The sequence below is a fragment of the Piliocolobus tephrosceles genome, chromosome 20 (assembly GCF_002776525.5).
Source record: "Piliocolobus tephrosceles isolate RC106 chromosome 20, ASM277652v3, whole genome shotgun sequence".
Lineage (NCBI taxonomy): Eukaryota > Metazoa > Chordata > Mammalia > Primates > Cercopithecidae > Piliocolobus > Piliocolobus tephrosceles.
The window spans coordinates 56192473-56206393 of record NC_045453.1 but is presented as its reverse complement, the minus strand read 5'-3'; the positions used below and the strand labels follow the sequence as shown (position 1 = coordinate 56206393).

At 38.1% G+C, this 13921-nt stretch overlaps 1 protein-coding gene and 1 pseudogene across 2 annotated transcripts in view; one reads left to right on the top strand and one right to left on the bottom strand.

Moving 5' to 3' along the window:
* The window catches only part of MCM8 (minichromosome maintenance 8 homologous recombination repair factor), a 45972-nt gene extending 36863 nt beyond the window's left edge, over window positions 1-9109 (top strand). Inside the window, exons 17-19 of the mRNA XM_023217873.3 lie at window positions 121-197; window positions 6294-6483; window positions 7569-9109. Coding sequence (XP_023073641.2) covers window positions 121-197; window positions 6294-6483; window positions 7569-7661 — 360 coding nt within the window. The 3' untranslated portion in view covers window positions 7662-9109. The remainder of the gene's footprint in view (window positions 1-120; window positions 198-6293; window positions 6484-7568) is intronic.
* LOC111546460 lies at window positions 6846-7305 on the bottom strand (annotated as a pseudogene). Its single transcript, XR_002732790.1, has one exon. The product of XR_002732790.1 is annotated as a 60S ribosomal protein L31 pseudogene (transcript).
* Window positions 9110-13921: the final 4812 nt, after the last annotated feature.

The following is a 13921-nucleotide window of genomic DNA, read 5'->3' as shown; positions in this document are numbered from 1 at the left end:
ATGACCTTCCTCACCTAAAGGTCAGCTTTGGTGTAAAATTAGTAAATGAAGTAAAGCTTAGACATATTATGGTAAATATATTCATCTTTTGTCATCTGAAAATGGTGTTTTCTTTTAAAGGCACGAGCAAGGTTGGAATTGAGAGAGGAAGCAACCAAAGAAGATGCTGAGGATATAGTGGAAATTATGAAATATAGGTAAGATAAAAATTTCAAATAGTTTTAAATGAAATACCAGCTATCTTCCCATCTCAAATTAGGCAATAGGCCAAGGCTGCTTTTATGTAGCCCATTGGGTCACTTATTTTCCTCCTGAACAGAGTATCATTTCTTAGTTTAAAATATTTCTCACTGTGTAAATAATCTTTAAAAATTTTTTTGAATGAGTAATACATTTACATAGTGCTATAATCAGTTCCAAAACCTACTGGAGAAGAGCTAGCTCCTGTGCTATTTACCACCTACTCGCCCTTCACCCAGACACCCATTGCTTTTCCATAAATAGTCTACCGATTACACTCTTCTGTATCAGTTTTGAATTTTAACAATATATCCAGAGATTTTTTCTTATTAGAGATTCTTTTTTTATAGCTACAGAGTATTCTATAGTATAGATATACTATATAGTATATTTGATCAGTTCCCTATTGACACATAGATATTTTCCATTCTTGTGCTTTTAAATAATGCTACAATGAGTAATGTTCTATGTAAGATACTACATATGTGGGTAAGTTGTACACCTACATGATAAATTCTCAGAAGTGATATTTCTGGGTTCAACAGTAAATACTATAGGTTTTTGACAAATACTGCTAAATTGTATCCTTTGCATTTTACATCATTTAGTAGATAATGATTCCTAGAAGGTAGAAAAGAAAAACTAATTGAGCATATATGTTTACCTTAGAAATAGATTTTTAAAAATCAGAAGTATTATTTTAGGTAGGTTTTTTTATTCCAGCTAAAAAAATTTTTTAATAGTTCCATACTTTCATAAGCTTCAAAATTCCAAATTTCAAAAAGTATAGGTCGGGCACAGTGGCTCACACCTGTAATCCCAACACTTTGGGAGGCTGAGGCAGGTGGATCACCTGAGGTCAGGAGTTCGAGAACAGCCTGGGCAACGTAGTGAAACCCCGTCTCTACTAAAAATACAAAAAATTAGCCAGGCATGGTGGTGAGTGCCTGTAATCCCAATTACTTGGGAGGCTGAGGCAGGAGAATTGCTTGAACCTGGGAGGCGGAGGTTGCAGTGAGCTGAGATTGTGCCACTGTACTCCAGCCTGGGTGACAGAACAACAACAAAAAAGTATATAGTGGAAAAAGTTTCCTCCTACTCTGCTTATTTAATAGCTACCCCGTTCTTCCTGCTAGCCAGTGGCAATTATTAGCAGTTTTTTGTGTGACTATGTATCTATATATTCTTTTTTCCCCTTTGTAGAGAAACGATAACTATAACAACATACCATATACATACTATACCTTGTTTTTTTCATTTAAAATGCATTTTTAATATCCTCTCATAGCAATGAAAATACATATCTGTTAGGAATCTACTTTCCAAGACCAAAAAATATATTGAAGATGAAATTATTTATCTTACTTTGTTTAGTAATTTCTGATTCTTCTAAGGTAGATGAATTCTTTTGTCCTAGTAGCTGCTGATTCTGGGGCTTGTGTGGTGTCAGAACCAGGTGGTTTTGCCCAGCTATTCCCCTTTGGCTGTGAACAAAAGTGCAGCATAGCTGGAAGAGCAAGGGCTCTGGAGTCCAACCTGGAGCTGCCATGGCAAGTTACACACTGCTTCTCAGTTTCCTCTGCTGTAAAACACACCACAAAGGATTGTGCTCTGAGGTGTCATGCAGTGATGCTCTATAAAATGATAAATAGGGTTCTGATACATTAGAGGACACTCAATAAACACTGTTTACTATCAATAGCTCAAGTCTTTTTTTTTTTTGAGACAGAGTCAGGCTCTGTGGCCCAGGCTGGAGTGCATGTTAGCTCACTGCAACCTGTGCCTCCTGGGTTCAAGCGATTCTCCTGCCTGAGCCTCCCAAGTAGCTGGGACTACAGGTGCATGCCACCACACCTGGCTGATTTTTGTATTTTTAGTAGAGATGGGGTTTCACCATGTTGGCCAGGATGGTCTCAAACTCCTGGCCTTAAGTGATCTGCCTGCCTCGGCCTCCCAAAGTGCTGGGATTACAGGTGTGAGCCACCACGCCTGGCCTGATAGTGCAAGTTTTGTTGATATTCAGATGAGGCTGAGCAGATCCCCTTTTCTCTGAGTTATACCATAAACTGAAGGCCTCAAAAACTGGCAGATCTCATTCTAGATAAGAAGTTTCCAAAATTACCCTTTTCAAAGAATTTTTATGTTCTAGTCCTCAATGCCCTCCATCTAAATTGTGCAGTATGTCTTAGCTGCAGATCCTTTTCTTCCTGTCTTTTCCTCATAGGGAGACACTTTACCTAGTTGTCTCTTTGACCCCAGCCTGGTACTGGCCCATCCCTGGAGGCTGCTGTCTTCTCTCTGCTGCCTCTGGAAGTATGCATATGGGTAGAAGGGCACCCATGTCACCTCCTGAAGGTGCAATAATCTGCAGCTTGTTTCCTGCCCTTATAGGGAGTCCATGGAAGGAGAGGAACCTTTCTCCTTAATTCAGTCTCAGAGTTTGTAAGCAGCAGTGAAGTTCTACTGGCTGTCTTTGAAAGCTTTAAAGATTCTAGAATTGATAGCTCTTAATTTTTTATTGGTGGCACCAAAGTAACTGCCTCATAATAAGAAAAATTAATAATTATTGACTCCCAACCCCTTTCAGCTAATTTCTAACAATTTACCTTCTGTGTCTAAGTATCCTATTGGTATGGCATCACACAGTGCTTTTTTTTTTTTTTTTTTTTTTTTTTTTTTTTTTAATTTAAGACAGAGTCTCGCTCTGTCATCCAGGCTAGAGAGTACAGTGGCATGATCTCAGCTTACTGCAACCTCTGCCTCCAGGTTCAATCGATTCTTCTGCCTCAGCCTCCTCAGTAACTGGGATTATAGGCATCTGCCACCATGCCCAGCTAATTTTTTTGTATTTTTAGTAGAGATGGGGTTTTGCTAAGTTGGCCGGGCTAGTCTTGAACTCCTGACCTCAGGTGATCTGCCCACCTTGGCCTCCCAAAATGCTGGGATTACAGGCGGGAGCCACTGCGCCTGGCATCACACAGTGCTTGATCCATCAATTTTCTCTCTTTATGTGATTCAGTACTAGGGTTTGAGGGATCTTGTAACTGGAAATTTTACCAACCTGGCTTTAGTCCCTCTCCAGTTGATCTCAATATATGTTGGAGACCCTCCAGTTGCCATTTATAAGCAACCAGATAGTCTAGAAATTTACTAGACTTTCTCATACAACTTGCTGCTAGGGGCATGGCTTGCTAGCATATGAAGTAAAAGAATGGCCACAAAATCTAGTTGTCTGCCTGACTTCTTGTGGGTATGGCTTTCTGAGAGACCAGACTAGAGACTGACCTAGCAGAGATATTTTTTCCCATTAGGAAAGTAAGTCACAACCCAACCAAAATTTCAGAATTTTTTTTAATTTTAACTTTTTTTCCTATAACAAAAACAAAGACCAAAAATAGGTACTTCTTATTTAATGATGAGAAGTTGATTACAGTCTAGGATGTGTGCATCTTGCTTTCTCTGCTTCCTGCACTTGAACACTCCACCTTTGGGATTTCCTTTTCCTTTTAATGACCTCTGGGTGTTCTGGTGCCTCGCTCTCCTGAATATCATGTTTCTACTTTGTTGAGCAAAGTTCTACATCTGTTGAGCAAAGTAAGGGGTACACTACCCTGCTCCTTTTCTCTCTTAACTTTTAGCATTCTCCTTTTGAGGCTTTACCATTGCTCAGTTTCTTCAGGCCTTAGACCACAAACATCACCTCAACTGTCTAGTGTCTCTCCACAATAAATTCACTGGTCTGTGGACATGGTAGATTACTTCTCCTGAGCATCATGCTTAAGCAGAGTAAATTAGGCTATAATTACCTTTTCAATAAAAATGCTATGTTGCCCATTTGTGGTTGGCTTATACTTGGTATAAGATTCCTCTGCATGTCTGAATACTCATGTTGGACAGTGTTTGCATGTGCTTTCCTGTCCAAGAGGAACTCTTAAGTGTTGTCTCATGGAACTCAGTATTCGTACTGCTTCCCAGAGTCGCTTTGGTGGTAAATGTGAACAAGTTTCAGATCAGTTTACATCTGGGCCCCTGAAAAAAAGAGGTCTTATTATTAAGTGTCAACAATGCCCACATGACATTACCAGATTGTTTCCCTGAATTGTCTCAGCATGTTTACTGGCATTCATAAAAATTTTCAGGAAAAAGAAAATAGTTTGATTGGAATTACCTGACACTACTTCCATGGTAGAGATCAAGATCCAGTGAAACACAATGAAATTAGATTATGAATTACCTGTTTGTTATGCTTAACATGCATTCTGTCCTTAGTTCATGAGAGCAGGGACCTTATCTGACTCATTTACCAGTATATTCCCAGGGCCCAGAATCAAGCCTGCCATAAAGTAGGCCTTCAGTAAATGTCCTGCATTGATGGTAAAGTTGACCTTAGTAATCATTCATTCATTCATTAAATCTTCTATTTCAGAGTTTTCATCTCTTCAGCTTTGTTCAGTTTTTGCCCTTAATGTAGTTTTAAACCTTTTAAGATTACATTTTAACTGGGAAGCCGACAGTTGAATAAGAAAATTCTTAAACCGTGACATAGCTTGTCTGAGTTAGTTACCAGAGCACTTAGCTTTATTTTAAAAACTAAATGCTTACATTTAGTAAACAGTTCACGTAAGCTTTCTCCTAAAATTGAAAGTACATGAGGTAGCAGAAGAGAACAGAGCCACCTCAAAGGTGAGAGATCACTGTGAGTTTTTTTCTGTTCCAGGAAACTAGCTCAAATATTTTACCTAGCTTTTCAAAATCTGAAGCAGTGTAGCAGATTCAAATCTGAGATATGCCACTTACTAGTTGTGTAACTTCTGGCGAGTCACTTTAATCTTAGTGTAGATTGGTGCAAAAGTAGTTGCAGTTTTTGCCATAAGAAAAAAAATTTCAAAAACCACTATTACTCGTGCACCAACCTAATGTTTTTTCATCCATAAAATGGGAATAAAAATAGTTCCTAAATCACAGGATTGCTGGGAGGATTAAGTGGGATAGCCTATGGTAAATAAATATAATTAAGATAAATGTTACTTATTATTATTAACCGAAAGCATTTTTAAAATCTTTCTTATGAGAAACAAGCATATGGGAGGTTCATCATAAAAGAGATTATGCTGTATTTCAGAGGAAAACACTTACCATCTTACTGTTTTATCATTTTTAATAGTCTCATTAAATGACTCATTCCTATGGGTATAATGTAGGCTTTTAACTACTCAAGGAACAAAAGGAAGCTTTATTGTTTATAACCCATTAAAATCATTCCTGCATGCTCCTTAAGGGGAGGGATTATACCTGTTTTGTTCACCACTATAAGCATATTGCCCAGCAGTATGTATTTGACTAATTAATTAATTCCTGGTTAAATAACAGTTTTGTCAGTTATTCTGGCTGTGAAATACAGCTATCCCATTGTTCAAGCAGGTAATCAGCAATGGAGTTGGATTAAACAGGATGGTTAATTGTGTTTCTAACTGGTGTTTTCAGACTTCTAGCTAAAATTCACTATCAAGTACGTATTTCTTTCCCTGGTGATATTGGGAAAATAAGAGGAAGCAGAAGAAATCTGGCAGTAATAGGTGCATCCTTTAATATCTAACCATTATCACTGCAACTCACCATAACCTTTCTAATTCATTCCTATAGTATTTTAAATACCTTTTATTTAAAATACTGGTGCTGCCAGATGCTGCTCCAGGAGATAGGACACATTTTTATTCAGTAAAGTCTAAATTTATTATATTTAGAATTTCTTTTCTTCATGAATCAAAAAGAATGTCCCAGGTATTTATATTGTAGTTTATCAATTTTATGTTTTTATGCATTTCTCTCTTTAAATTTAGAAGTTTCTTAAAAGCAGTAATTGTGTCCAAAATATTTTTATTCCTTATCAATCCTTATCATAGTGAATTTCAAAGTGGCCACTCAATAAACACATGTTGAAATGTTTACTAAGTGAGCCTAATGGCTACTTCCAAATTTCTCTTCTGTAACCTCAAAGCCCAGGACAACAATTTCTATGGCATTGGGTAATTTTTTCTTCCTTTCTTTTTAAGCATGCTAGGAACTTACTCTGATGAATTTGGGAACCTAGATTTTGAGCGATCCCAGCATGGTTCTGGAATGAGCAACAGGTCAACAGCAAAAAGATTTATTTCTGCTCTCAACAACATTGCTGAAAGAACTTATAATAATATATTTCAGTTTCGTCAACTTCGGCAGATTGCCAAAGAACTAAACATTCAGGTATGTTAAACTAGTTAATCTCTTTTGTAATAATTTCAGGAGGTCCTTATTAATATGTAGTAGAACAGAAACAGTTTTTACTTATTTAAAATTCATACCTGCTTCTCAAAGGCTTTTCAGCATCTTGATAGTCAGAGGGAAACATTGTAGTAAGACACAGTCTGTATGTTTTTTTGACAGTCTCTTATGGATAAGTCATTTTAGTATTTTTTAACCTCAGTTCCCTCATCTGTTAAATGGACATGAATTTATACCTGCTATTCCTACTTCAAAGTTCTTGTGAAAATCAACGTAATAGCACTTCAAACGTGCTATTACACATTATGGAAAATTAACTTCTTAATTTCTTTTTTTTTTTTTTCTTTCAATTTTATAACTTTATTTGATATATTTGATGATCAGCGATTAGTTCTCATCCACATTGACTGTCTGTAGATTTTTGAAAGTGGTAACAGGTACATAGGTAACCAAAGTGTAGAGCTTATTTGGTGAATCTTCATCCTCATTACGTTTTCTGGACAGCCGCACACGGATTCGGTATGGGACATTCCTTATTCCTTTGGCCCAGACAGCTTTGTTGAGCCTGGTATCAATGCGCACATCTGGAGTTCCCATCTCCTTCATGGCAAATTTCCGAATCTCTTTGAGTGCCCGAGGGGCACGCTTCTTGAAGTCCACTCCATGGATGCGCTTGTGAATGTTGATGGTGTATTCTCGGGTCACCACCTCGTTGATAGCAGAACGGCCCTTTTTCTTCTCGCCACCCTTCTTTGCGGGAGCCATTCTGCCGGGTCCAAGTTGGAAAGCTAACTTCTTAATTTCAAAAGTTAGTTTGATTTTTGTTTTTCAGCTAACCTGAAACAAATGTAAAATATTCTCTGCCTATTGGAATTTTTATTTTTTATTTATCTAGGCTTTATAGAATCCAGAGCTCAAATATAGGCAGTTTGCTCTGTAAGAAGTAAACATAATTTTATTTGGCCACGAAACTTTACAGTTACATATTATTGTTTGAGAGATTTATTTTAAAAGTAATATTTAGACATGTTACTTAATGGGCTAAACCTTTTGATGTTTTCTTCCAGGTTGCTGATTTTGAAAACTTTATTGGATCACTAAATGACCAGGGTTACCTCTTGAAAAAAGGCCCAAAAGTTTACCAGCTTCAAACTATGTAAAAGGACTTCACCAAGTTAGGGCCTCCTGGGTTTATTAGCAGATTAAAGCCATCTCAATGAAAATATGTGTGCACACACAGACACAGACACACACACACACACACACACACACACTCACTCAAATACTGTTCTCTGAAAAATGATGTCCCAAAAGTATTACAAGAAAAAAGCATTAAATATAATAAACTAATTTAAGAAGTGATAAAGTCTCCAGATGCAGTAGCTCACACTGTAATCACGGCGATTCAGTAGGCTGAGGTGAGAGGATTGCTTGAGACCAGGGTTCGAGACCAACCTTGGGCAACATAGCAAGACCCCCATTTCTTTAAAAAAAAAAAAAAATTTAAACTTAGCTGGGTGTGGTGGCACATGCCTGTGGTCTCAGCTACTTGTGAGGCTGAGGCAGGAGCCCAGGAGTTTGAGGTTACAGTGAGCCACGAACACACCATTTACTGCACTCCAGCCTGGGCAATAGAGTAACTATGGACTCAAACAAATAAAAAAAACTGTAGTGGTAGCCATGTGTTAATTGTTACATAAATTCTCCAAAAGACTAAAAGTAAATTACTTAATACATTTTTTAGTTACATTTTTGACCTACCTTTTATATGTATATTTCATAGTTTTGCATATCAAATGTAGGCATTCAGACAAATACATAAACCAATGAATATTTACATATTCTGTGTTCCAGTAAATATTTATGGACACTAAAATTTGAATTTCATAGTTTTCCCATGTCAAGAATACAAAATCCTTGATTTTTGATCTTAGCCATTTAATAATAGGCCTCATTTATTCCACAGGCTGTAGTTTATAGAGTCTTACTTGCAAACAATAGAAACAGACTGATTAAGCAGAAGTTTTTTGAAAGAATTTTGGTTAGCTCATGGAATTATTAGAAGGCAGGTGAACCAGGAGGGTAAGCTTACAGCAGCAATTTGTAAAACCATGCCTTAGAATTAGACTAAGGAAGAAGCTGCTGACACTGCTGCCACACAGGGCACTGGAAGAAAGTGCTACCCTGCCACCATGCCCTACCTTTGCCACTTCTGCAGCAAGAATAGGTAGAAGAATGCCCCCACTCACACCAGAACAGCAACAAGAGGCGCCTCCCTAAATTGCTGAATTCAAAAAAAAAAGTCTCATCCAAAGACATCTGATTGAAAAAGGTTATGTTATATCCCCCTTTCATAGGCTGCTAGGGAGTTTTCCTGGTTCTACTTTTGGATGGTGGGATCAATAAGACCAGAATTTCTCATATGTTGTTAGAGGATTCAAATGTTACAGGGTTGCCAGCCAAACTATCAATCATGTATAAATCCAACCAACACTTTGTAACATACAAGAACTCAGGAAATAATCCATTGTTGGAGAATCTACTAAAATACAGCTTCCAGCAAACCAGAAGATGAATGGAAAATGTAAATAAAAAGAACTGGTAGTGTTTATCAGATGTTTAACTGTAGGACCAAAACTAAGATGTGGAGACTATTGCTACAGACCACAATTTAAATTTTTTTTTTTTTAAGTGAGGAAGAAAAAATCAGGAATAAAAAGAGGGGCTAGGTGCAGTGGCTCACATCTATAATCCCACAGCTTTGGGAGATTGAGGCAGGAGGATCACTTGAAGCCAGTTTTGAGACCAGCCTGTGCAACACATTGAGACCCTATCTCTACAAAAAATAGATTAGCTGGGCATGGTGGTGCATGCCTATTATCCTAGCTACTGTGCAGGCTGAAGTAGGAGAATCACTTGAGCCCAAGAGTTTGAGGTTACAGTGAGCTATGATTATACCACTGTACTCCAGCCTGGGCAAGAAAGCAAGACCTTGTCTCTTATAGGAAAAAAAAAAAAAAAAAAGGAGAAAGTAGATAGTAGCATAAATATAGTGAAGTCTTTAAAAGCTAGGGGTTAAAAGATATTTAAAGCAAGTAACTCAGGCATGATGGCACACACCAGTAGTCCCAGCTACCGGCTGAGGCTGAGGCAGGAGAATCGCTTGAACCCAGGAGGCAGAGGTTGCAATAAGCCAAGATCGCACCACTGCACTCCAGCCTGGGCAACAGAGTAAGACTCTTTCTCCAAACTAAATAAGAGATATTTAAAGCTAAAAAAAAAATCTATTAATAGAATTTAAAACATTTCACAAAAGTCAACACATAAATAATATCAACCAAAATAAAGTGGTAGACAGAAGAGGAAATGTACTAATTTATTGTTCAAAGAGGAAAATAAATCTCAAAGGTTAAGGGTATTATATACATTTATTTTTTAAAAGACATAAATGTACATTTTCAGAAGAAATTGTTCCATGTTTCCTTAGATTCTGTATTTAGCATCCATTAATCACAGGGCCAAACTAACAAACGCTGTTTAGCTTTCCCTTACCATCCAGCTCTTGTGGGTATGCAAACATCACATTACAGTCTCTCCAACCACAAACCCCAATATATAGTATTTCACTTCCTGCCCGATAGGGGGTGTCCCCACACCTTTCAACCACTGGAGCAACAAAGCTCTGGCCTAGGCTTTTCACTTGCTTCTGTACTGCCTGACTGACTGTGGTGTTTCCTCATGTGGCCTGGTATGGTGTGGCATGCCCTCTTGGGAGACGAAAGTAATCTTCTATAGGCAATTGTTTCTGTGTCACCATTGCTGACTAAAACAAATCCTAAGTACAAATGTCAGAACAGAAACATGCAAAGCAAGAAAACATGACATCATGAAAGTTTCTTTTTCTTTTTTTTTTGAGATGGAGTTTCACTCTTTTTGCTCAGGCTGGAGTACAGTGGCGCGATCTCGGCTCACCGCAACCTCCGCCTCCTGGGTTCAAGCGTTTCTCCTGCCTCAGCCTCCCAAATAGCTGGGATTACAGGCATGTGCCACCATGCCTGGCTAATTTTGTATTTTTAGTAGAGACGGGATTTCTCCATGTTGGTCAGGCTGGTCTTGAACTCCCAACCTCAGGTGATCTGCCTGCCTCGGCCTCCCAAAAAGTGCTAGGATTACAGGCATGAGCCATTGTGCTGGGCTGAAAGTTTCTTTTTTAAGAGATGGTGGTCTTGCCATGTTGTCCAGGATGGACTTGAACTCCTCAACCCAAGCAGCCCTCCCACCTCAGCCTCTTGAATAGCTGAGACTACAGGCATGCACCACTACGCCTGGCTGCGAGATGAAATTTTAAGAGATGGGGGTCTTGTTCTGTCGCCCAGGCTGGAGTGCAGTGATGTGATCAAGCCTTGATCTCCTGGGCTCAAGCAATCCTCCCACATCAGCCTCCTGAGTAGCTAGAACTACAGGAATGCAACACCATGCCCAGCTAATTTTGATTTTTAGTAGAGATGAGGTCTTCCTTTGTTGCCCAAGCTGGTCTCAAACTCCAGGCCTTCCGGAGTAGCTGAGACTACAGGTGTGAGCCACCGCGGCCAGCCTCCTCTCTTTTCCAGTATTGTGTTAAGTAAATTGTACTGGTGGCAATCAACTGGATCCTTTCATTTTTAGGATAGAGGATATCAAGGTGAGAGTATAACTGAACCAGAAGAGGAATGAACACCACCCTGTGACTGATGGATCTTTATAGCTCCCCTTTGATAAAGAAGGGAAATATGGTACTTACATTAACATGTTATAGTTGCTGTTGTTATACAGAAGAATATTAAACGATATTCGTATATTGTTTATGAATGCATTGAGTTCATAAACAATTGTATGGATACTGACTAGCTAAAGAGGTGGATAAATGTAGATACAATGATACGGTGATTTGGTATTCAGGGTTCATTCTGCTCTCCAGTGTGCCTTCCTATGATGCAGGGGCTGGAAGGTGAGAAAATAACCACATTCCCAGAATCCCTTTGCAGGCAGATTTCCAGATGCGAATTGGGTTCCACTGATATATATAGTGTATAGTTACATATACACTATATATACTCTCTATATACTTTATAGTATCTACATTCTATATAGAGTATAACTATATACACTATATATACTATACAGTACACTCTACTATATACACTATATAGTATACTATATATTCTAGGTATATAGTATATATTACTATATATATACACTATATATAGTATATAGTAATCAGCCTCCTCAGGTTGAAACATCTAAATATATTAAAAACACTGGATAGTCTGCAAACTCCTCTTCCTTAGAGAATGTATTATCTTTAGTATTAAAATGACCCGGTCATTTTAATACTAAAGGTCCTGAGAAGCACCTCAGAACACACCTGAGAATAAGTCTTCCTCTGCCTCCGGCCCTGCTCTAAACCCTACTTCCCGGGGTTTCTGCATTTTCTCCATCCTTTTTCCCAGATTAACCTGTTCATTTATTGACTTCTGTCAAGTTCTAGAAAATGAGATCAAAGACTGATCGCTGGATGTTCTCCTATCTTAAAATGTTAGGGAAACAGTTTGTTAAAAGCATGTTACTCTTTAGTCCTAAGTATTGAGCAGTCATTGTCCTTCAGGCCCAAATGCCAGCCACTTTATTTTCCTACTTTTTAAAGACTTAATTAGCCATCAGCAGTCTGTAGTAGAGCTGGCTTTCTTAATACAAAACAGTTTATTATATTTTAATTGGCAGGCTCTATTGTATCTTGGAGTGTTTTTCTCTAATTTTATATTGAAGGGAAAAATACGAAGAACATAAAATTTGCTACATAGATAATTTTGGAGATGTTCTATTTTAAACATTGATAACAGTATAATTCCATATTTTGAAATATACAAAAATATATACAACTAAAATAGTATCTAAAACAGAAACCTATGAGTGCTAGCTCCAAACAATAAGGCAAATAAGTGAAGAGCTCAGGTAATGGTGTTATTCTTGAGGACACAAAGCCTGGATAAAACTAGATTACCGTAGATAGTATAGAAGTTGAAGAAATCAACACAGTAACTAGAATTAATTTAGAAAAAATTAAGAAAAGGTTGGACATATACCATAAGTAATAGAAATAAAACCTATCAGAGCAACAAACGGAAAAAACACACAAAAGCAAGTTTGTGTCCTCAGTGCCAAGGATTAGAGGCAGATGAAGTACAGACTGAATATAGGGAATAGAAAGAAGTCCCAAGAGACAATGAGTGTCTTAAATCAGGAAGCGGAGAGTGAATAAAGGCAATCTCATGAAAGGAAGGGAGAAACTGTAATCCTGCCCACTCCCTCTTTCCAGGGTTATCCAGAATCAATGTGTACCTATGAGAATTGTGTTTTTAGTTTTTAAATTTTTAAAAATTTTTACATTGCTGGTACAAAAGTTTCAATTTTTCTCTCAATGTCAGGATTTCAATGTAAGAAATGGATTTTTTTTTTTTTTTTGGATAAAATGATTTTTGGATAAATACCCGCTGCTTCATCTACCATGTTGCTCACTTTCAGTCGGCCTTTCCCTTTCCTAACTACCCGAGTTAAGACTTTAAACTCAACTGTAAGGTAGTTCAGCCATCATAGATGGGGTTAGTGGGGGGGATAGTGGAGAGGCGGCAAGAACCATTCAAATTCAGTTCAACACTGAACAAGAAAAAATTCTGTAACATTGCAAATTTATATTGATATATCAATATATTTAATATACTAATCTGAATATATTAATCAGCTAATTAATGGGGAACTGATTCATAACTATCTCGGGTATTATAGGCAAGTTTCTTAACCTCTCTACACCTAAGTTTCCTTATCTGTAAAGTAATAATGGAACCCTCACCTTGCAGTCGTTGGGAGGATTAAACCTGATGATGCACTATAGCCGGGTTATATAGTATAATTGAAACTTTTGTACTAGCAATGTAAACATTTAAAATAATTTAAAAACTATTTAAAAACAATTCTCATAGGTAAACATTGATTCTGGATAATATATTACTGTTTTCAGCAAAACAATTAGCCATTGCTATTAACATTTTCTAATGCTTCTATTTTTGGCATATGTATCTTCAATGCTCAAAAAGGAGAGGATTATGGAACCAATATTTATTAATAATTTCTTCTGTACCAGATACTGTAAATCACCCACAAGAACTGTAGGGCGCCGCACGTTCCTTGGAGGGGGCCCTTCTGCCGGCCACCCGCCTCGGAGGGTTTCAGGCCAGGGCCTGATGTGGCTCGTGCCCCCTCCCGGCTTCGTCGGCTGCGCAGTCATCCCACCTTGTTGGTTCTCTCCTTCCCTCCCCGCTAGCCTTGGCTTGCCAGCGGCGCCGGGAAGCCCGACGGCGACGGTGTCGTAAAAGCGTCGCGAAGG